Source organism: Danio rerio, chromosome 22 (genome assembly GCF_049306965.1).
Source record: "Danio rerio strain Tuebingen ecotype United States chromosome 22, GRCz12tu, whole genome shotgun sequence".
In the NCBI taxonomy this organism is placed as follows: Eukaryota; Metazoa; Chordata; class Actinopteri; order Cypriniformes; family Danionidae; genus Danio; species Danio rerio.
In genome coordinates this window covers 38905001-38928223 of record NC_133197.1, presented here as the reverse complement: position 1 = coordinate 38928223, position 23223 = coordinate 38905001, and the positions used below count along the sequence as shown (strand labels likewise).

At 40.4% G+C, this 23223-nt stretch overlaps 3 protein-coding genes across 8 annotated transcripts in view; all 3 read left to right on the top strand.

The window, feature by feature from the left end:
- Nucleotides 1-8158, top strand: part of kng1 (kininogen 1) — a 38721-nt gene extending 30563 nt beyond the window's left edge. For 2 of the 5 annotated variants that reach the window (XM_073936462.1, XM_073936461.1), the window contains 4 exons: nucleotides 908-1077; nucleotides 3383-3493; nucleotides 3796-3888; nucleotides 7757-8158. In XM_073936462.1, the coding sequence (XP_073792563.1) occupies nucleotides 908-1077; nucleotides 3383-3493; nucleotides 3796-3888; nucleotides 7757-7990 (608 nt within the window). In that variant the 3' untranslated portion in view covers nucleotides 7991-8158. 5 annotated transcript variants of the gene reach the window in all.
- LOC137490612 (niq CART3-like) lies at nucleotides 7881-14268 on the top strand. Of its 2 annotated transcripts, XM_073937632.1 has the most exons (4): nucleotides 9432-9937; nucleotides 10511-11261; nucleotides 11331-11414; nucleotides 14011-14268. In XM_073937632.1, exons 2-4 carry the CDS (start codon nucleotides 10926-10928, stop codon nucleotides 14116-14118), a joined length of 528 nt encoding a protein of 175 aa, XP_073793733.1. In that variant the 5' UTR covers nucleotides 9432-9937; nucleotides 10511-10925; the 3' UTR covers nucleotides 14119-14268. The 2 variants fall into 2 exon arrangements, with proteins under 2 accessions (XP_691343.4, XP_073793733.1); XM_686251.9 differs by having other exon boundaries at nucleotides 7881-11261.
- A 3607-nt stretch (nucleotides 14269-17875) lies between these two features.
- map1sa (microtubule-associated protein 1Sa) overlaps nucleotides 17876-23223 on the top strand; it is a 42364-nt gene continuing 37016 nt past the window's right edge. Inside the window, exon 1 of the mRNA XM_021473552.3 lies at nucleotides 17876-18048. Within this exon, the coding sequence (XP_021329227.2) occupies nucleotides 17892-18048 (157 nt within the window). The 5' untranslated portion in view covers nucleotides 17876-17891. The remainder of the gene's footprint in view (nucleotides 18049-23223) is intronic.

The window sequence follows — 23223 nt, the reverse complement described above, 5'->3', positions numbered from 1 at the left end:
AAGCCATGAGTGAGATAGAGGTCTCTTTACGGTACAAGTCAATGTCTGCATCAATCTAACAAGTGTGCTGTGTTCTGCAGACCCCATGACTGTTATTAGTCGTATTCCCCGACTTATATTTCACCACAGTCTGGCAGTACTGTTTTTGTCTTTGTCTGTCACCTTTTCTCCTTTGTCGTATCTTTTTAGAAAGAAACCGAAATGCTTCCACACATCCGATTTAAAACCCGCTTTAGGTTCGATCATTTCCAGCTCTTTTTCTTCCCCGCTACTAGCAGCACACTCCATTTCCACATTACTGGATCTGTAGCGACAACAGACCGCAAAGGATGATGGCCACGCCTGGGCTGATGGGAATTGTAGTTCCTGCTACCTCCCGTTCGCTTCATTCGCCTGAGCAAACTTTTCTCAGGAATATAGTTTTATTGAGTCATGCGCCTACGGTAATACTGAAAAAAATTACTATTGCGATATGACGGTATTTACAATATTGTTACATCCCTAATAACATCTTATATCTAAGACCTTTTCTACTTGATAGTTATCAGTAACGTAATGGCACAATTTACCCCAAATATGAAAATGTCCTCACCATTTCCTCACACTCAAGTGGTGCTAAACATTTGAGTTTCTTTCTTCTGTTGAACACAAAGAAACAGATATCGATATTCATAAACAAAAACTACTATAGAAGTCACCTCTGATACCAATTGATCAACTAGAAGTCAAGTTATTACTAAAACTTGGAAAGGCGACAAGACTTTTGTCAGGGATTGTATGTGGAAATCTTCTTTCCTTTTAGCAGCACTTGTAAAATATTTTCTAAGATAATTAAATTTTCACAAGAGGCCCAATAATGTTGACTTTAACTATACACAATCTTTTCCTGCACGTTCTCCTCCAGCAGAGCCGGCAATCATCGCCAGCGTCGCTCCTTGTCTGGGCTGTCCTGAAAATATTGATGTGCATAAGGAAGAGCTGAGACAGCCGCTCATCCACTCTCTGTCCAAAGCCAACAGCATGATCAACCACGTGCATTTCTTCATCTTCAAGGACCTGACGTCAGCAACTAAACAGGTCAATTATCTAGTTATTTTGTTTACTTGTAATTAATTGATGCTATTAATTTCTCTCTTTCTCTCTTCATTCATTCATTTTCTTTTCGGCTTTGTCCCTTTATTAATCTGGGGTCGCCACAGCGGAATGAACCGCCAACTTATCCAGCACGTTTTTACGCAGCGGATGCCCTTCCAGTTGCAACCCAACACTGGGAAACACCCATACACACTCATTCACATACACTACAAACTATTCAGCCTACCCAATTCACCTGTACCACATGTGTTTGGACTGTGGGGGAAACCCACGACAACACAGGGAGAACATGCAAACTCCACACAGAAATTCCAACTGACCCAGCTGAGGCTCGAACCAGCGACTTTCTTGCTCTGAGGCAATCGTGCTACCCACTGCGTTGCCAGAATGTTACCTTAAAATTAGGATTTTCTGAATGTATTGTGTGTATATTTTTATTTTTAGAGGCGTGTCCGTCCTACAGACTAGAGTCTGACCTTATTCAACTCAGTCCTGCCAGCAGCCAATCACTGATGACCTTTAGACTTACTAGCCACTCCCTAGCAACCAATTTCAGCACCCTAGCAACTGTCCTATAGACTGTGACTAGCTATTCTAACACATGCTTATAGTTTTAACATCCTACTGACATGCTAATATTGCTAGAAACATGCTAGCGACATGCTAGTGACATGCTAGCACATGTTAGTTAATGCTAATTCATGCTGGAAACAAGCTGATTCATGCTAGAATCATGACAGTAACATGCTAGAAACATGCTAGTAACATGCTAATTCATGCTAGAATCATGCTAACAACACGCTAATTCATGCTAAAATCCTGCTAGTAACATGCTAATCCATGCTAGAATCATTCTAGTAACATGCTAATCCATGTTAGAAACATACTAGTAACATGCTAATTATACTACAATCATGCTAGTAATATGTTAAATCATGCTAGTAACATGCTAATTCATGCTAGAATCATGCTAACAACACGCTAATGTATGCTAAAATCCAGCTAGTAATATGCTAATCCATGCTAGAATTATTCTAGTAACATGCTAATCCATGTTAGAAACATGCTAGTAACATGCTAATTATACTACAATCATACTAGTAATATGCTAATTCATGCTAGTAACATGCTAATTCATGCTAGAATCATGCTAACAACACGCTAATTTATGCTAAAATCCTGCTAGTAACATGCTAATCCATGCTAGAATAATTCTAGTAACATGCTAATCCATGTTAGAAACATGCTAGTAACATGCTAATTATACTAAAATCATGCTAACAACACGCTAATTTATGCTAAAATCCTGCTAGTAACATGCTAATCCATGCTAGAATAATTCTAGTAACATGCTAATCCATGTTAGAAACATGCTAGTAACATGCTAATTATAATACAATCATGCTAGTAACATGCTAATTCATGCTAGAGTCATGCTAACAACACGCTAATTTATGCTAAAATCCTGCTAGTAACATGCTAGTCCATGCTAGAATCATTCTAGTAACATGCTAACCCATGTTAATAACATGCTAGTAACATGCTAATTATACTACAATCATGCTAGTAATAAGCTAATTCATACTAGTAACATGCTAATTCATGCTAGAATCATGCTAACAACACTCTAATTTATGCTAAACTCCTGCTAGTAACATGCTAATCCATGCTAGGACCATTCTAGTAACATGCTAATCCATGTTAGAAACATGCTAGTAACATGCTAATTATACTACAATCATGCTAGTAATATGCTAATTCATGCTAGTAGCATGCTAATTCATGCTAATAACATGCTAGTTCATGCTATAATCATGCTAACAACATGCTAATTTATGCTAGAAACACGCTAGTAACATGCTAATTCATCCTAGAATCAGACTAGTTGCATGCTAATTCATGCTAGAATCATGCTATTTGTTTTAGCAACTGCCTAGCAACCACCCAGAACACCCTAGCAACACCGTAGCAACCACCTAGCAAAACCTTAGCAACAACCTAGCAACACCTTAGCAAGCACTCAGAACACCCTAGCAACCGTCTAGCAAGAAACATGCCAATCTATACTAGAAACATGCTAACATATTTGTACTTATCTACGACGACCGTTTCAAAACTTTAAACTCTAAACTTTTAGACTCTGCTTTTTCAAGCCACCATAAGGTTTGTCCTCAAACTTTAATATCTTGTTCAAACTAGTAATTGTATAGTTTTTTTTTTCTGAAATGCAATAAAAACACCAGTACACGGAGCGTTTTCATTGTAAACTGCTGCTTTCTATATGCAGGTTGTTGCAGGTTTCAGGTATAAACTGCAGTTTGAGATCGAGAAGAGCAACTGTACACGGCCAGAGTTCAAGATAGTAACTGAGGAGTGCCATCCACTGCTGGAGAAAACGGTAGCATTCAGATCATCTTGTGTCCCTCTTTATAACACTCACTAATTTATTTAATGTGTTCAGGGCTGGCCAATGAGTCATCATGGCTGATCGCTTCCATAAATATTAATCACATAGCTGTAAATATGCATACAATAAGTAAATGCAAACTTTTATTAAGTAAATAATTAATCTTGGTTAATCATTGTCCAGTAGTAGTGTATGTACACACATTTAATTCATCCGTAATGATTAAACCTTGATGTATCTCCAGGATATTATGATTAGTAGAAAGCTCTAATGTTGCACAAATGGTTGTTTAGGAGGTTTTGAAGTGTAACTCGAGTGTGGATGTGGCTCCTTGGAGACATGAGGTTCCAGAAGTGCATGTTGTTTGTGAGGCAGGCGTCTCGAAGGTGAGCCTTTTCATTTTTTTTTATTATTAAAGTTCTCTTATTATGCTGTTTGTGAATGTAAAAGGTCTCCAATGTGCATGATTTTATCTCCCCCAAAAATTAATGATAATATCTGAATTTAGCCATCACTAATTTAAGCCGTACAGTACATAACACACAACTGCATAAACAGTTCATAACTGACTGGATCAGCATTCTGTGTTAAACACTGTAGTTGGAACTGAGACTTGAAGAGTTTGTTTTCAACATGTTGAGAAGATGCTGTCTGACCAATCAAAGCAGAGCAGAGCAGGACTAATCTGGCAAGTCAAAACTGGTTCATCTGACCAATGAGGGCAAAGTTGGACCATCGAACAACTCAGAACAATGTTGGATCATTTGACCAATCAGAGTAGAGTTTGACAAACCAACCAATCAGAACAAAATGTAACCCTCTTACCAATCAGAGCAAAGCTGGATGACCTAACCAATCCCAACAACTAGGATCACCTGACCAATCAGAACAGAGTTTCACTATCTAACCAATCAGATCAGAGTTGGAAGATTTAACCAATCACACTAAATGGGTCTGACAAATTAGAGCACTTTTGGACCATGTGACCAGTCAAAATAAACTGAGCCATCTGACCAATAAGAGCATAGTTGGATGCCATCTGACCAATCAGAGCAGAGTAGGACTAATCTGGCAAATCAAAACAATCTGGTTCATCTGACCAATGAGGGCAGAGTTGGACGATCTGACAAATCAAAACAATGTTGGACCATTTGCCCAATCAGAGTAGAGTTTGACAAACTAACCAATCAGGACAAAATTTAACAATCTTACCAATCAGAGCAAAGCTGGATGACCTAGCCAATCACAACAATTAGGATCAACTGACCAATCAGAACAGAGTTTCTCTATCTAACCAATCAGAGCAAAGTTAGACCATCTACCAATCAGATCAGAGTTGGAAGATTTAACCAATCACATAAAATGAGTCTAACTGACAAATTAGAGCAAACTTGAACCATGTGACCATGGAGACTGAGCCATCTGACCAATCAGAGCATAGTTGGACAACATCTGACCAATCAGAGCAGAGTAGGACTAATCTGGCTAATCAAAACAAAACTGAGCCATCTGACCAATCAGAGCATAGTTGGACACCATCTGACCAATCAGAACAGAATTGGAGCATTTGACCAATCACAACAAACTGGGGATATCTGAACAATAAGAGTAAACTTGGGCCATGAGACCAATAAGAATAGTATTGGACCATTTGAACGAACAGACTGAGCCATCTGACCAATCATTAAAGAGTTTCACTATCTAACCAATCGGAGAGTTGGACCATCTACCAACCAGATCAGCGTTGGAAGATTTAACCAATCACATCAAATGGGTCTATCTGACAAATTAGAGCAAACTTGAACCATGTGACCAGTCAAAATAGCCTGAGCCATCTGACCAATCAGAGCATAGTTAGACATCATCTGACCAATCAGATCAGAGTTGAATTATCTGACCAATAATAACAACAAACTGGGCCATCTGACCAATTAGAACAGAGTTCAAGCGTTTGACCAATCACAACAAACTGGGGATATCTGACCAATCAGAGTAAACTTGGGCCATGGGACCAATGAGAATAGTGCTGGACCATTTGAACAAACAGATGGGGCCATCTGACCAATCAGAACAGAGTTAGACCTTATGGCAAATCACAACAAACTAAATCATTTGACCAATAAGAGCAGAGTTGGAAGATTTGACCAATCACATCAAATGGGTCTGTCCGACTAATTAAGGCAAACTTGGACCATGTGACCAGTCAGAATAGTGTTGAACTATTTTACCAATCAAAGTAGAGTGGGCCATCTGACCAATCAGAGCAGAGTTGAACCATCTGACCAATCAGAACAGACTGGGCCATCTGACTAATCACAACAAATGGGGCTATGACCAATCAAAGCAGTGTTGGACTATCCGACCAATCAAAAAAACAAATCAAAACTGGGCAATCTGACCAATCAAATTGGAGTTAACTCACAGAAAGGCGGAGTTTGGATTGGATGTGAACCAAGCATTTCAGACATGTGAGGAAGAGCTGATGTTGTTATTTTATGGAAAATAATAGTTTTTTTTTATTCTTGAATAGACATGAACCTAATTAAAATATTGTAATGGGGCACTTGGGGCACTATTATATATATCCCAGCATCAAGTGTTTCATTTAATGCCAAACGTCTTTAGCAGTGGGGCTAGGGTAACCCCACTGCTAAAGAAACCCAACCTGGACCATACGCTACTTGAAAACTACAGACCAGTATCCCTGCTTCCATTCATGGCCAAGATTCTGGAGAAAGTAGTGTTCAATCAAGTCCTGGACTTTCTTACTCAAAACAATCTCATGGACAACAAGCAATCCGGCTTTAAGAAAGGCCACTCAACTGAGACTGCCCTGCTCTCGGTCGTGGAGGATCTCAGACTGGCTAAAGCAGACTCTAAATCATCAGTCCTCATTTTGCTGGACTTGTCAGCTGCTTTTGACACTGTCAACCACCAGATCCTGCTATCTACGCTTGAGTCACTGGGCGTTGCGGGCACTGTTATACAATGGTTTAGATCTTACCTCTCTGACAGGTCATTCAGGGTGTCTTGGAGGGGAGAGGTGTCCAACCTACAGCATCTAAACACTGGGGTACCTCAAGGCTCTGTTCTTGGGCCACTTCTCTTCTCCATCTACACATCATCTCTAGGAACAGTCATCCAGAGACATGGATTCTCCTACCACTGCTATGCTGATGACACCCAGCTATACCTCTCTTTTCATCCTGATGATCCCTCGGTTCCAGCTCGTATCTCAGCCTGCCTGTTGGATATTTCACACTGGATGAAAGATCATCATCTTCAGCTGAACCTCGCAAAAACGGAAATGCTTGTAGTTTCTGCCAACCCGACTCTACACCATAACTTTTCAATCCAGATGGATGGGGCAACCATTACTGCATCCAAAATGGTGAAAAGCCTTGGAGTAACGATTGATGACCAACTAAACTTCTCTGACCACATTTCTAGAACTGCTCGATCGTGCAGATTTGCACTCTATAACATCAGAAAGATCCGACCCTTCTTATCTGAACATGCAGCTCAACTCCTTGTTCAAGCTCTTGTTCTCTCCAAACTGGATTACTGCAACTCTCTACTAGCTGGGCTTCCAGCTAACTCTATCAAGCCTCGTCAACTGCTCCAGAATGCAGCAGCACGAGTTGTCTTCAATGAACCTAAACGAGCACATGTCACTCCACTGCTAGTCCGTTTGCACTGGCTGCCAGTTGCTGCTCGCATCAAATTCAAAACTCTGATGTTTGCCTACAAAGTGACTTCTGGCCTAGCACCTTCTTATCTGCACTCACTTCTGCAGATCTATGTGCCCTCCAGAAACTTGCGTTCTGTGAATGAACGTCGCCTCGTGGTTCCATCCCAAAGAGGGAAAAAATCACTTTCGCGAACGCTCACGCTCAATCTGCCCAGTTGGTGGAATGAACTCCCTAACTGCATCAGAACAGCAGAGTCACTCGCTATTTTCAAGAAACGACTAAAAACTCAACTATTTAGTCTCCACTTCACTTCCTAAGCTGCAATTGCCTCTTTGAATATCACACTAATTGTACAAAAAAAAAAAAAAAAAAAAAAAAAAAAAAAAAACTACTAACACTTCCCTTCTTAGACTTTACAGACCTGAAACTTGCCTTTAGTACTTATTCATTGTTGCTCTTGGTTGTGTAAATTGCTTCCTTGTCCTCATTTGTAAGTCGCTTTGGATAAAAGCGTCTGCTAAATGACTAAATGTAAATGTAAATGTAAATGTCTTTCTTTCAGACCAACAGCAGGTTCAAACGGCCCCCAGGCTGGTCTCCTCTAAGGATGCTCCCACAAGCCAAAGAGTCCTCAGAGGAATCCAAGGAGAGCATCAGCCCCCCAAAACACGTCGCGCTGAACTGCCCAACCAAACCCTGGAAAGAGTTCAAGCCGATCATCGCTCCACCAAACGCCACTGAGCCCTCAGAGCCGAGCGCAGACACCGCTCTCAGCGACCTGGATCTGATCAGATGAGCTCGGCGTTTAAATGAGGAGCTGATCTAAAACAGGGGGAGAGAGAGAAGTCTATTAATGTGTTTTGTGGAGTTGTGAATAAAGTGTCATTAGTTTCATTGGTGGATTCGCCTGTAATTCACAGTACATTGTCTCATATTTCACAATAAAGTGACAAATTTACAAATATGCATGGGTCACTGGAATATTTTTGTAAGTCTATAAAATGTAAAACGGAGATCTACATACATTTCTTGTTGAAGTGTGTAAAACTTGGCACTTTTAAGGCTGGTTTATACTCGATGTGTCCACAGGTTTGCTTGGGTGCGTGTTGCGAATGTGATGTCATCGCGTTATTGGCGGTGTTTCGCTTCGGGTGCGCACTGCATCATTTTGACTTTTTTGTAACTCTGAGCGCGGCTCTGCATCCAAAGATGCACGACTTGAAGCTGAGTCTGGCTGAGCTGGGGGAATGTGTGTAACCCCGCCGGTCCTACATCACCCAACCAACTCTGTGCTGGGATCAAACCGATGACTCTCCCCATGGGAGTCGGCTGCTCTAACAAGAAGGCTAAAGACCGTGGTCTCTAGTGTATGTCACTAGAGCACCTCTTTGGGTTCAGAGGAGTGAGGTTTACCTGCACAGCACTAGATGGCCTCTGTTACACTCACCCCCCTAAACCTCAGTCACATCTGGGTCACGGCACCAATATAACCCCACTGGTCCTACACCACCCAACCCACTCCGAGCTGTGGTTGAACTGTCGACTTTCTGCATGGAAGTCGGTTGCTCTAACAAGGAGGCTAAAGACTATGGCGTCTAGCTTCTGTTGCTAAAGCACCTTTAGAGGTCAGAGGAGTGAGACAAAATGAGAGAGGACAAATGTGGGCCACAGTTGGCAAAAATGTGGCATGGTCAATCAAGAGTAATCTGGGTCTAAACCTGAAGTGGCTCACACATGTCGGCGCAAATGTGGCCCAGTTATCTTAAAACATACGTGGGCCACTTTTGGCGAATATTCGGCACAGTAAGCTCTGGCTGGTGTGGAAATGAGCCTATAGTGGCTCAGAGAAGATATGGCAAAGGTGGCCCAGTTATGCTTAAACAAATGTGGGCCAATTTTGGGAAATATTTGGCACAGTTAGCTCTGGTTAATGTGGCTGTGAGCCTAAAGCGGCCTAGAGGAGATATGGCAAATGTGGCCCAGTTATCTTAAAACATACGTGGACCACATAGACTAAAGTCACCATCTTGGAGAAAAGTGTTTGCTTTAGTTGGGCTCTTAGCCCTGAACCTCTTAATATACATTTAATTTTGGGCTGCTGTAACTTTTCTGAACTTTGCTTGAAAAGTTTGTTCATTACAGCAAACAAAATGAAGCGAGGCACAACCTGTTATGAAATAATATAATTCACCGATGGTTACCAATGTTTCATCCATTATTAGAAAGTAATAGGCCAAATCTGGGCCAGAATAAAAGCAAACTGTGGCCCAGAATAGGGTCAGTTCTGGTTCATTTGGCTGAATTCTGGCTAATACGTGGTATTGGTTTGGCTTATTTGTGGCCCAGATCTGACAAACAGGATCAGACCGCCGTAGAGCCATCCCTTCATTCAGTATGTGGTCCAGATGTAAGTGTCTGGTGTGGGTCAGATGTGGGCCAGAATAAAAGCAAGCTATGGCCCAGAATTGGGTCAGTTCTAATTCACTTGGTTGAATTCTGGCTAATATGTAGTATTGTTTTGGCTAATTTGTGGCCCAGATCTGACAAACAGGATTGGACAGCCCTAGAGCCATCATTCCATTCAGCATGTGGCCCAGATGTATGTGTCTGATGTGGGCCGGATCTGGGCCAGAATTAAAGCAAACTGTGGCCCAGAATAGGGTCAGTTCTGGTTCATTTAGTTGAATTCTGGCTAATATGTAGCATTGCTTTGGCTTATTTGTGACCCAGATCTGACAAACAGGTGCGGACTGCCCTACAGCAATCATTCCATTTAGTATGTGGTCCAGATGTAAGTGTCTGGTGTGGGCCTGATCTGGGCCAGAATAAAAGCAAGCTGTGGCCCAGAATAGGGTCAGTTCTGGTTAATTTGGTTGAATTCTGGCTAATACGTGGTATTGCTTTGGCTTACTTGTGGCCCAGATCTGACACACAGATGAACCGCCCTACAGCCATCCTTCTATTCAGTATGTGGCCCAGATGTAAGTGTCTGCTGTGGGCCAGATCTGGGCCAGAATAAAAGCAAGCTGTGGCCCAGAATAGGGTCAGTTCTGGTTCATTTGGTTGAATTCTGGCTAATACGTGGTATTGCCTTGGCTAATTTGTGGCCCAGATCTGACAAACAGGTGCGGACTGCCCTACAGCAATCATTCCATTTAGTATGTGGTCCAGATGTAAGTGTCTGGTGTGGGCCGAATCTGGGCCAGAATAAAAGCAAACTGTGGCCCAGAATAGGTTAGTTCTGGTTCATTTGGCTGAATTTTGACTAATACATGGTTTTGCTTTGGCTTATTTGTGGCCCAGATCTGACAAACAGGTGCGGACCGCCCTACAGCCATCCTTCCATTCAGTATGTGGTCCAGATGTAAGTGTCTGGTGTGGGTCGGATGTGAGCCAGAATAAAAGCAAACTGTGGCCCAGAATAGGGTCAGTTCTGGTTCATTTGGCTGAATTCTGGCTGATATGTGCTATTGCTATGGCTTAATTGTGGCCCAGATCTGGCAAACAGGAGCGGACCGCCCAAGCGTCATTATTCCATGCGGTATGTGGGCCGGATTTGAGCCACATGAATTTTGCTAGCAGGGATATGACGCATAGGAACTAAAATAGATATTGCAGCAGGCCTCAGATACTTAAAACGGCTCTTTCGTAGATGTTTTCCGGTAATGAAATTATGGCCTCCGGAAATGAAGCGGGTTTTCAATTGCGGTGAAAGATGAGGTTAGGTGTACATGAATGCTCTGATGTTTGAAGTTCACAGGTCAGGCGTATCAATCACCATGATGACGTTCTTCGCTGGACTCCTCACGTTTGCATTGGCTTTAGAGGTCCTGCAGGGTCACCGTCAACATCTGATCTGGAACGGGGTTGTGGGAAGGTATATAAAATCCTGGGACAGTGCTCTGCTGTTATTTCGAGGAGAGTCCTGCTTCCTAGACACGATGGTCGGAGAGCGGATCTTTCTCCTGACCGTCACCTGCTCTGTTTTAATGCTGCTGGTTCGCTGTGATGAAGTTCTGCAGATCCGCTCGCCTGAGGAGGATAAGGCTCAGGAGGAGAAAGAGCTGGTAAGATCTCTTGCTCTCAGATGATCATTATTGAGCAGAGAGATGAGGAAAACTGTGCTTTATTTGTAGATTGAAGCTCTTCAAGAAGTTCTGGAAAAGCTGAGAAATAAACAGATTCCTGCTGTGGAGAAGAAGCTCGGCTGGGTTCCATCGGTGAGTCTATAGAGTTTATATCAGTGGTTACAGTTTTACACATATGTGCATTTTAAAGTCTAAATATGTATTTAGCTATATATGTGAATATGCAGTGAAGTTAAAGACGAAAGCTCCCTCTTTTTATGTCTGGATCACTTTAAATTAAAAAAATATTTAATGCAGAATATATATATATATATATATATATATATATATATATATATATATATATATATATATATATATATATATATATATATATACAAACACACACATATATACATATATATACATTTATTTTTTAATTGGATGTACTTATTTATGCTGAGCAGTATGAAATAATATAAATTCATATTAAATATTGCAAAAAATACAAACTACAAAAGACAAAAAAAATTACAGAGTTGACAATAACAGAGTTGACAATAACAGAATTGACGGTAACAGAATCGACAGCAACAGTTCTCGACAGTCGACAGTAACAGAGCCTACAGTGATAGAGTTGTTAATAACAGAGTCAACAATAACAGAGTTGACGATAACAGAATCGACAGTAACAAAGTTGACAATTATACAGTCAACGATAACAGGGTTAACAATAACAGAGTTGACGATAACAGAGTCGACAGTAACAGAGTTGATGATAACAGAGTCGTCAGTAACAGAATTGACAGTATCAGAGTCGACGATACAAAGAGTTGACAATAACAGAGTCGACGATAACAGAGTTGACAGTACCAGAGTCGGCGATAACAGAGTTGACAATAACAGGGTTGATAATAACATAGTCGACAGTAACAGAATTGACAGTACCAGAGTCGACGATACAAAGAGTTGACAATAACAGTCGACAGTAACAGAGTTGACAATAACAGAGTTGACGATAACAGAATCGACAGTAACAGAGTTGACAGTACCAGAGTTGACGATAACAGAGTTGACAATAACAGGGTTGATAATAACAGAGTCGACAGTAACAGAATTGACAGTACCAGAGTCGACGATACAAAGAGTTGACAATAACAGAGTCGACAGTAACAGAATTGACAGTACCAGAGTCGACGATACAAAGAGTTGACAATAACAGAGTCGACAGTAACAGAGTTGACAATAACAGAGTCGACGATAACAGAGTTGACAGTACCAGAGTCGACGATAACAGAGTTGACAATAACAGGGTTGATAATAACTGAGTCGACAGTAACAGAATTGACAGTACCAGAGTCGACGATACAAAGAGTTGACAATAACAGTCGACAGTAACAATAACAGAGTTGATGATAACAGAGTTGACAGTAACAGAGTTGACAATAGAGTCAACGATAACAGAGCCGACAATAACAGAGTCAACAGTAACAGATTTACAATAACAGAGTCGACGATATCAGAACTGACAGTAACAGAGTGGACAGTAACAGTCGACAATAACAAAGTTGACAATACCCTAGTAGCAAAGAATTCTGGCCCAGATTTGGCATAAAGCTGGCACAGCAGGCATTCATCCGGCACTGGCATACAGCATGTGGGCCAAACATGGCTCGGGTTTGGCAGAGGTGGCACCGTCTTTAAGGCGGCACACAAGATTTGGGCCAGATGAAAAACTTAGTATTTGGCCCAGATTTAAAAAATTGATAAGTGGGTCATGTGAGTTTGGCCAGTCTTGACCCACATATAAAATACACTAAAATCATTTTTGAGTAAAGAAAAAAAATTCTACCAATCAGGTCACTTAGAGAAAAAGCGTGCCCATAGTGTGCCTAAAGCGCATCACTCCATGGGTTTATCAATTTCATTGCAATCGTGACACACCAAACTATCTGACCCAGTTCAGGCCCAGTTATGAGTTATTAACTTGGCTGAGACTTGGCCCAGATATGGTCCGTGTTTGGCCCTTGTCTGGAAGCCAGATTTGGTTCAGTCATGTACCGTAATTCACTGCGGCATGTGGGCCAAGCAAAACCTGATTGTGTGGGCCAGAGCTGGGCCAGAGAAATTTTGCTATGTGGGTAACAGAGTTGATGATAACAGTCAACGATAACTGCGTTGACAATTACAACGTCGATAGAGCTGACATTAACACAGTCAACAATAACAGAGTCGACAATAAGAGTCAACAGTATTAGAGTTGACAGTAACAGAGTCGACAGTAACAGAGTCAACAATAACAGAGATGACAGTAACAGTGTTAATAGTAACAGAGTTAACAATAACGGAGTTGACAGTAACATAGTTGATGATAACAAAGTTGACAGTAACAGATTTAACAATAACAAAGTCGACAGTAACAGAGTTTACAACAAGATACCACATTGCATGTCTAAAACAGAGTTTTATGTATTTTCTTCATTGTTTTTAAAAGTAAACATCACAGTAACGGTTTTGTAAACATTTTGCTCAAATTAATGACGGAAGAATAAAGACATGCCTCAACGCCTGCCAGAGTTTCCCACTAGTCCAAGTATCAAAAAATTCCTAAATCAAGAGGCATTTTCTCGACAAGCAAAACATATTGTCTTGTTTTTGGAAATAATAGATCAAAATAAAGTGAGTTCAAAGCAAAAATAGGTTTATTTACCCCATTTGGTGTGTTTATTTGGTGTGTGTGTGTGTCCAGTGTGATGCAGGCGAGCAGTGTGCGGTGCGGAAAGGCTCCCGCTTCGGGAAGTTGTGCAGTTGTCCAGGAGGAACCGCCTGCAGCTTCTCCATCCTCAAGTGCTTGTGAGAGGGAAAAAACAGCCTCTGTCTTTCATAATGCTCCAGTGTGTTGTTTACCATCATCAAATCTGTAACATGTTTATCAGTACATACAGACGAATGTATAAATGCATTCAAATCAAATAAATGCATGCAGTTTTGTATATTTTTATTCAAAGTCTGATTCCTGTGCTGTTTGCTTTCTCTTTTCATGGCCACAAGGTGGCGCGGTGCGCATTCAAAGAATTATTTTTTCCTGAAATCATTTATTAACAGCAAATATAGAAGTTAAACATCACGCAAGCCTACTATACAGTAATAAATTAATTCATATATAGTTGTATAATTACATTTTACTATATAAATACTTCATATTTACAGAACATGGACTTTGTAGGTCACCTCTCACTTTTAATTCTGCAGGAAATAATACTTTAAAATGTTTTTAACATTGTTATTATTATTTTTAAATATTGCGGCAAACTACTGAAAGGTGATTAAAAGCAAAAATATTTAACTGAAACATACACTCATTGGCCACTTTATTAGGTACACTTTAATAGTACCAGGTTGGACCCCTTTTCCTTCAGAACTGCCTTAATCCTTCATGGCAGAGATTCAACAAGCTACTGGAAATAATCCTCAGAGATTTTGCTCCATATTGACATGATAGCAACACATAGTTGCTGCAGATTTATCGGCTGCACATCCATGATGCCAATCTCCCGTTCCACCACATCCCAAAGGTGCTCTATTGGATTGAGATCTGGTGACTGTGGAGGCCATTTGAGTACAGTGAACTCACTGTCATGTTCAAGAAACCAGTCTGAGATGATTCACACTTTATAACTTGGTGCATTATCCTGCTGGAAGTACACCGTGGTCATAAAGGAATGGGCATGGTCAGCAACAATACTCAGGCTGTGCCATTGACACCATGCTCAGTTAGTACTATTGGGCCCAAAGTGTGCCAAGAAAACCTCCCCCACACCATTAAACCACCACCACCAGTCTGAACCATTGATACAAGGCAGGATGGATCCATGCTTTCATGGTGTTGACGCCAAATTCTGAGCCGAGCATCCGAATGTGTCAGCAGAAATGGAAACTCATCAGAGCAGGCAACGTTTCTCCAATCTTCTATTGTCCAGTTTTGGTGAGTCTGTGTGAATTGTAGCCTCAGTTTCCTGTTCTTGGCTGACAGGAGCGGCACCCGGTGTGCTCTTCTGCTGCTGTAGCCCATCCGCCTCAAGGTTGGACGTGTTGTGTGTTCTGCAGAGCTCGGTTGTAACGAGTGCTTATTTGAGATACTGTTGCCTTTCTATTAGCTCAAACCAGTATGGCCATTCTCCTCTGACCTCTGGCATTAACAAGGCATTTCAGACCATTCTCTGTGAACCCTAGAGATGGTTGTGTGTGAAAATCCCAGTAGATCAGCAGTTTCTGAAATACAACAGACCAGCCTGTTTGGCATCAACATCCATGCCACGTTCAAAGTCATTTAAATCCCCATTCTGATGCTCGGTGTGAACTGCAGCAGATCGTCTTGACCATGTCTACATGTCTAAATGCATTGAGTTGCTGCCGTGTGATTGGCTGATTAGAAATTTGTGTTAACAACTGGTTGGAGAGGTGTACCTAATAAAGTGGCCGGTGAGTGTAGAGTACAATATGTAAAAATGAGAACATACAATAAAATATTAATACAAAGACAATAATAAAAATGAAAGAGAGAAAGAAAAAAATGTACTAGACAATCACAGATAGCATCACAGAAGTAACAGCTCAATATGATATTTCATATACATCTTCAATAACAATGGTTGGGTTTTCCTTTAGCCCATTTCTGTTTGTGTATATGGTGCTTTCCACATGTTTGGTGGGTGTTTTTTTAATTATTATTCATGATTGAAAATATAAAAACACAGCCAGGAGATATGAAAATACCTACAGCAGGGGTGGCCAACCCAGTTCCTGGAGAGCCTCCTTCCTGCAGATTTCAGTTGCAACCCATATCAAACACACCTGAACCAATTAATTATGACCTGAACACCACGTGATAATTACAGGCAGGTGTGTTTGATATGGGTTGCAACTGAAATCTGCAGGAAGGTGGCTCTCCAGGAGCAGGGTTGGCCACCCCTACCCGACAGTATGTAATAACTGCATTCTTACAGAGAGAGAAAAAGGAAACAAACATAGAATGCGGTAAGTAAATCACAATATAGACGTGTATGAAAATAATAAATAGATTAAAAGCATCACAGGACAGCTATCTAAACCTAATTAGAGTCAATAGATAAGAGCTCTTTATGCAGTATCAAAAATCTGACACACTTTTTTTTACACAGGGAAAAAATTAAGCTGTGAGTCAAACTCAGAAAAAAAAAAAAAAATTAGGGATTAAAGCTGTGTATTTTTGTTTATGCATACAAACCTTTTCAAACAAATACTACTAATAAAAAAAGTTAAAGGTAAATAACTTCAGAGTAATATCAAATAATTTCTTTTAAACGAAAAGATTGTGCAAAGGTATGGTGGGTGTTTATATGATGATACAAGTCAAACCAAAACTTCTGAACAAATTCACACTCACACAGATAACTGTATTGACGTTTCATCTTCATCAATTGATCCACCGGTGACATCACACAAAAAATCCCCGCCCCCTCGGATAAAAATTGTGGGTGTGTCCCTGAGCGCATCGCCTCTGCTAGACAGTTGAGCTGTCCGGTTCAGTTGAGGGAGTCGGTTCGCTCGAACGGTTCATTTCACTAAACCGGTTCTCTAGATTTTAAAATGTTACCAGAAGTCAACGTGGAGCATTTCTTGTGTCTTTGTTTTGCGCATTATTAACTCAATCCCATATATGTAAATAAAAAAAAATCATGAGCTTTCAATAAAGATATGTTATGGTGTGTTTTATTTAGTATACATGTGGGTGTACCAGAATCTTTAACAGATTTTCTGGGTCTCGTTGCAACTCATTGCAAAAAAAAAGAAAAGTGTCAAATGTCAGAGCTTTTATTTTATTTATTTACATATATTTTATACATACCCAGTGAGCTTTTTTTGTTTTAAAAGATGTCTAATAACCTAGAAGTAAACAGGTTTCGTTAAAACCAGGGTAAATTTGTGTTGTCAGCGAACATCGAAAAGCCCAAGATAGTCATAAAATACAAAACAGCATATGTGAATTCAGTCTAATTTGTATTTGATGACTAGTCTAGTTTTGGTCTATTCTTATGTCTATTAGATTTTCCCCGACAGCCAGCCTTGTTTAAGCCATCTATGTTAGATGTCTATGCATAAACATTGCTTGATGGGTAGTTACAGAGATATACATAAAACAGTATCACAGTACACAAGAGAACTAACAACAACAATGAAATAGCCTACATTCACAGCATATTAATTATTTTAAATAACTATTTAAACAATAATTTTTTTAAATTTTATTTTATTTTTATTAAAAGGTTTTTGCCTAAAGAGCCTAGGATTTCTCTGTAAAACATATTTAGACCAATGAAAAAGAGTTTAAAGTTTGGCACATTTTGTTTTGTGAATGTGATACTTTCCTATTCAAACCATAATGCTTGTCCATTTCCAATAATCCAGGGTTGCAATCCATAAATCAATCAATTATCACTTACAATACACTTCAAAAAGTAATAAGAAAATTGTCCCACACTTTGTCCCACATCTCTCAGAATCACTTTGTAAAAGTGAATCAAGAGAGTCGACTCAAACGAACGATTCTTCAGCGAGTCGGACATCAGGAATTTGGATAAACTTCGCAACATGGCGGCGGAGCACATCGGCGAGTTGGCAAGCATGGAAAACTCGAATCGAGGAGCTCGACCCGGTTTCTGCAGCGAGAAATACTCCCTGCTGGTGATCGTGGGACAGCCAGGGCCGGCGGGGTTCGTGGATTTGCTGGTGTCGGAGATTGAGAGAGGTAAAGTTGTTGTTTTGCTGTCGGATGGCGAGTGAATGAGAGTCAGCGCGCGCGCTCCCTCGCCCATCACTCCCCGCGTGCACGTCACCAACAGAAAAATCGATGAAAACAAAAACAAACTATTTGTATTAAAATAACCGTGGCGTCAGTGCGTGATGACGTCACTCACGTGAATCCTCGCATTACTGTGATTACAAAATATTTATAATAATATAATTTTATAACAAGTATAATGAGGAAGAGCTGTGTTTTATTGTCATAAAGTTTCTACTGCTACTCTGTAGACGTGTTTTGAGTCTAAAATGTACTTCTGAATTAATGACAGCATGTCTTCTGTCCTAATATGAAAGCCTGAGTGATATTTCTGGGTGAGTGTTTTGCATAATTATCACTGACAATCTCCTGAAAGCTGTCACATGTTATGAATGTAACCATATATCATCCCCAGAGAGTGCCTTTTGTTCATGTGACCTTGACCGCCTTTCATTTTTGTCAGCTGAGTGGGAACTAAAATGAGATGAATGCCCACTGAGGGCTCATGTACAGATGCGTTTAGCTCTGTACATGATGGCTCTCGGGTTTCGACCGTGTCATAAAACCTCTATAAGAGCTCAAATGAGGAAGTTTTTCAAAGTTTTTGTTTTGCAGAAGATGGCCAAAGAGACAACAGCTCTCTTTTAAAGGGATAGTTCACCCATAACTGAAATCTCTGTCGCCGTTTGCTTGTTAAACCCTCTTTCTTTCATCTGTTGAACACAAAAGAGGATATTTTGAAAGATGTTGAAAACCACCAACCAGTTTGTTTTTGTTCTTCTTTGAAAGTCAATTGCATCATCCCAATTCTCATGCTTCATCTACGTCCACAAAGTAGAAAAGTACATACTATTGAGAGTGTAACAGAATAGTATGCAAGCTTTGAGACATACTGCTTCCTCATTAATGGACTGTTACGTCGCTTGGTGCAAACACATCTTTATAAGTTCACATTGTTTACATGTTGTATATATTTAAATATTTTCCTGTTCGCTAGATATTAGGGCTGCACAATATATCATAAGAGCATCGATATTGCATTAGTGCATCCGCAATGTGAAGTTTCTTAAAGTAATTTCGAGAGAAGCATGTGATAGGATTGACTACAGCTGATCCCTGTCACTAATCACTAACTAGCCAATTGGATCACTCTAAATTCAATATAAATATCCAGCCTAAACTTCATTCCTCATCTTCGTTTTGGAAACCCCCCCCCCCATTCATCCCTTTTACCTTCTCCTCAGTTCTGGCGACATGGTGGCTCGGTGGCTCGCACTGTTGCCCCACAGCAAGGAGGTCGTTGGTTCAACGCTAGCTGAGCCAACCGATACTCTCTCTGCGGAGTTTGCATGTTCTCACCGTGTTCGCGTGGGTTTTCCCCGGGTACTCCGGTTTCCTCCCACACTCAAAAACCATGCAACAAAAGTTAAAGTCTCATGCACTTACTACAAACTACTGCAGCTAGTGGTCTATTTGGGAAGCTATCGAGAACTACCTGATCTCATATCCCTACTAATGCTTATTGACCAGGCGGGAGCCTTGAGCTCATCTATCACTGAGCTCAGGGTTCTCTCCCAGGACAGCATGCCAAACTTGCTTAAATAGTGAAGCATTATCTAAGTGTGAACTCTTGAAAGTCTGTCAGAGTTCAGCTTATGTGGCCTGTTTTCACTGAGTGTTATGGTACGGTACAATGGTTGGTGAAAGTTTCAGTCGATTTTCAGTTTGAGTCATTCTCACTCGAGGAAATGTCTACAGTAAAGCTGAACGGGTCGTTTACATATCATATGAGAAGCACTTCTCACAAAACACAGGCTTCATACACATAAATACTTGTGTATGAATGTTCATGACTAACCTTTCTATGAACATGATTTGATTATAACTGCAGATCAATTATAGTTCGGAATAGCCTACTGTACTAACTGCAATTATATAAAGCTAATAAATAAATGCAACATATATGAACACATACAGACCCTTACAGTTTCTGATGTTATTAACTACAGAAGAACTACACACGGCAGACATTTAGTCTTTATTTGGCTTTAAAAACAACAATATATAGCTCACAGTCAGAGCAAACCTTTCATCTGTCTGTAATCTCCACCAGCACATGTAGCCTCTGTTAGAGAGTCACTCTCTCATTCTGAGTTTATAATAGTCCAGTAGGTGATGATAATAGTTAAACATGGCAGGTTGTTCATGGTTTAGGTTGCAGAAGCATCATTTGCTCCTTTGTTTTGTCGGGCTTCTCCTTTGTTTTTTCGCATTTGTCCATTTCTGAAAGGATCAGATGTCAGAAGCACTTTATTAATCACGTGCACGTTATTATCTTCAGCTCGAGAAGTTCGTCATTTCAAATATAGACGCGCACGCGAGAGAGTGAAACCGATTGCGCTTCAGATGTTTTGTAAACCATTTCGGTGCACAGGGTAAATCTGCTCTTCTTTTCGGCTTTGTGGCTGTTCATCAAGATGACGACAAGGTTTGTTTGAGCCCGGGTCGACTATTGCTCATTATTATATGTATATATTATTACTGTGTAATGTAATGTCTCGACTGTGTATTTAAAAATGGCGCTTCCTTTGTTTTTATTCTCCTGATTGTGTACGCTGTACATTAGTACAAATTGTGGTATTTACATATCTCTGTAAACCAGGGGTCTCAAACTCAAATTGGTGAAGTTTTTAAACTTATTATTTTTTGTTCAACAGAAAGAAAGAAACTTAAACAGGTTTGAAAACCACTTCAGTTCATGTAAATAGAGGGTCTTTTTTTATGTTTGCATGAACTATTCCAAGTCTGCCATTCATGGTTCAATGCCTTTGCTTTCTTTGCCAACACATGTACTGTAGTCTCACAAAGTTCATTCATTCATTTTCCTTTAGCTTAGTCCATTATTCATCAGGGGTCTCCACAGCGGAATGAACTGCAACCTATCCAGCATATGTTTAACGCAGCAGATGCCCTTTCAGCTGCAACCCAGTACTGGGAAACACCTATACACAGTAATTCATTCACACACACTCATTCACACCAAATTAGTTAACCCAAATCTCACATAGTTTTAAATAGTTATTGACATTTAAGTTTTTTTGCGAGGATTTGAGTGAGTAAATATGGAGCAAATTTACAGCTTTGCGTGAACTAACCCTTTAAGTCCACCTTTCATGTTGATTCAGTGTCTTCGCTCTCTTCGCCAACACATGTAGTCTAACATCAAGTTCACTCATTCATTTCCTTCAGCTTAGTCCATTATTTATCAGGGGTCTCCACAGCGGAATAACCCGCCAACCTATCCAGCATGTTTTACACAGTGGATGCCCTTCCAGCTGCAACCCAGTACTGGGAAACACCTATACACACTAGTTCATTCACACACACTCATTCACACCAATTTAGCTTACCCAAATCTCACATAGTTGTAAATGGTTATTGGCATTTCATTGTTTTTGCGAAGTTTTGAGGGAGTAAATCTCGAGCAAATTTACATTTTTGAGTGAACTAACCCTTTAAGTCCACCTTTCATGTTGATTCAGTGTCTTCTCTCTCTTTGCCAACATGTGTAGTCGCACATAGTTGTAAACTATCATTGATTTTTCTGTGTTTTTGTGAGATTTTGAGTAAATATTGCGCCAATTATAATTTTGCGTGAACTAACCCTTTAAGTTCACCATTCATGTTGATTCAGTGTCTTCGGTCTCTTTGCCAACACATGTAGTCTCAGATAGCTGTAAATTGTTATTGATTTTTCTGTGTTTTTGTGACCTTTTAAAGGAGAGTAAATCTTGAGTAGGCTAAATTTCAATTTTTGCGTGAACTATCCCTTTAAGTCTGTCAGTAATGTTGATTCAGTGCTTTGGCTCTCGCTTGCCAACACATATAGTCTCACGCAGTTGTAAATCTGTATCGACTTCTCAATGTTTTTGTGAGATTCTCGGCCCCCTGTATGGCAAAGGCCCATAAAAGCAGACAGCCGGCTCTGCAGAACATAAATAATGCAGCTCCTTTACTTCAGCATGGCTAACTGCTGCAAATCTGTCTCGGCCAGCAGTCCTCAAATCTCAGGAAGATAGAGCACACTCATTCGGCCACTGAAATGCGTCACCCACTCGATTTCTCTGTTGAAAGAAGCAAAGCAGTCCTTTTGTCGATAGACGACACGGTTATATATATAGCCGATAATCTGTTTGCAGACCTTCCTTCCTCATTGTGCCGGTTCAGAGTTCATCTTTAACAGGTCTGAGGTGCATCTGCTCTGCTGACAGACTGACAGAGCGAACTGGGCTATGCAGTTTTGCTGCTCTCTCTGCCTTTTTAGAGGGGGTTTGAACTCTTAAAGGGAAGGGCCAGTCGAAAGTGAACATGTACTCTTGTAAACATGCTTAATAGTTTTTTTCTTTCTCAGAGGAGATGTTTGTTTTTATTCATAAGGTTTTATTTTGAGGAGATAGTGGGAAAAGAAAACTAAGACAGTCTGTGACTTCTGTATTATAAGTCTCCGTCCTACGTCCTTCTGTCTGTCTGTATATCCATCATCCATGCATCCATCCAACCTTCCGTCTCTGTCTGTCTATCTGTTTGTCTGTCTGTATATCCATCCATCCATCCATCTGTTTGTATGTCTGTCTGTATATCCATCCGTCCGTCCATCCATTCATCCATCTGTCTGTCTGTCCATCCATCTATCGGTCTGCCTGTCCGTCTCTCTGTCTGTACATCCATCCATCAATCAATCCATCCATCTATCCATTTATCCATCCATTTTATATCTATGTCTGTCTGTCTAAATATCCATCCATCTTTATATCTGTCTGTCTGTCTGTCCGTCCATCCGACTGTCTAAATATCCATTCGTCCGTCTGTCTCTCTGTCTATAAATCCATCCATCTGTCTGTCTGTCTGTCTGTCTGTCTGTCTGTCTGTCTGTCTTTATATCTGTCTGTCTGTCTGTCTGTCTGTCTGTCTAAATATCCATCCGTCTATCTAAATATCCGTCCGTCCTTCCGTCTGTCTATATATCCATCCATCTGTCCGTCCGTCTTTATGTCTGTCTGTCTGTCTGTCTAATCCATTCGTCTATCTAAATATCCGTCCATCCATCTTTATATCTGTCTGTCTGTCTAAATATCCGTCCAT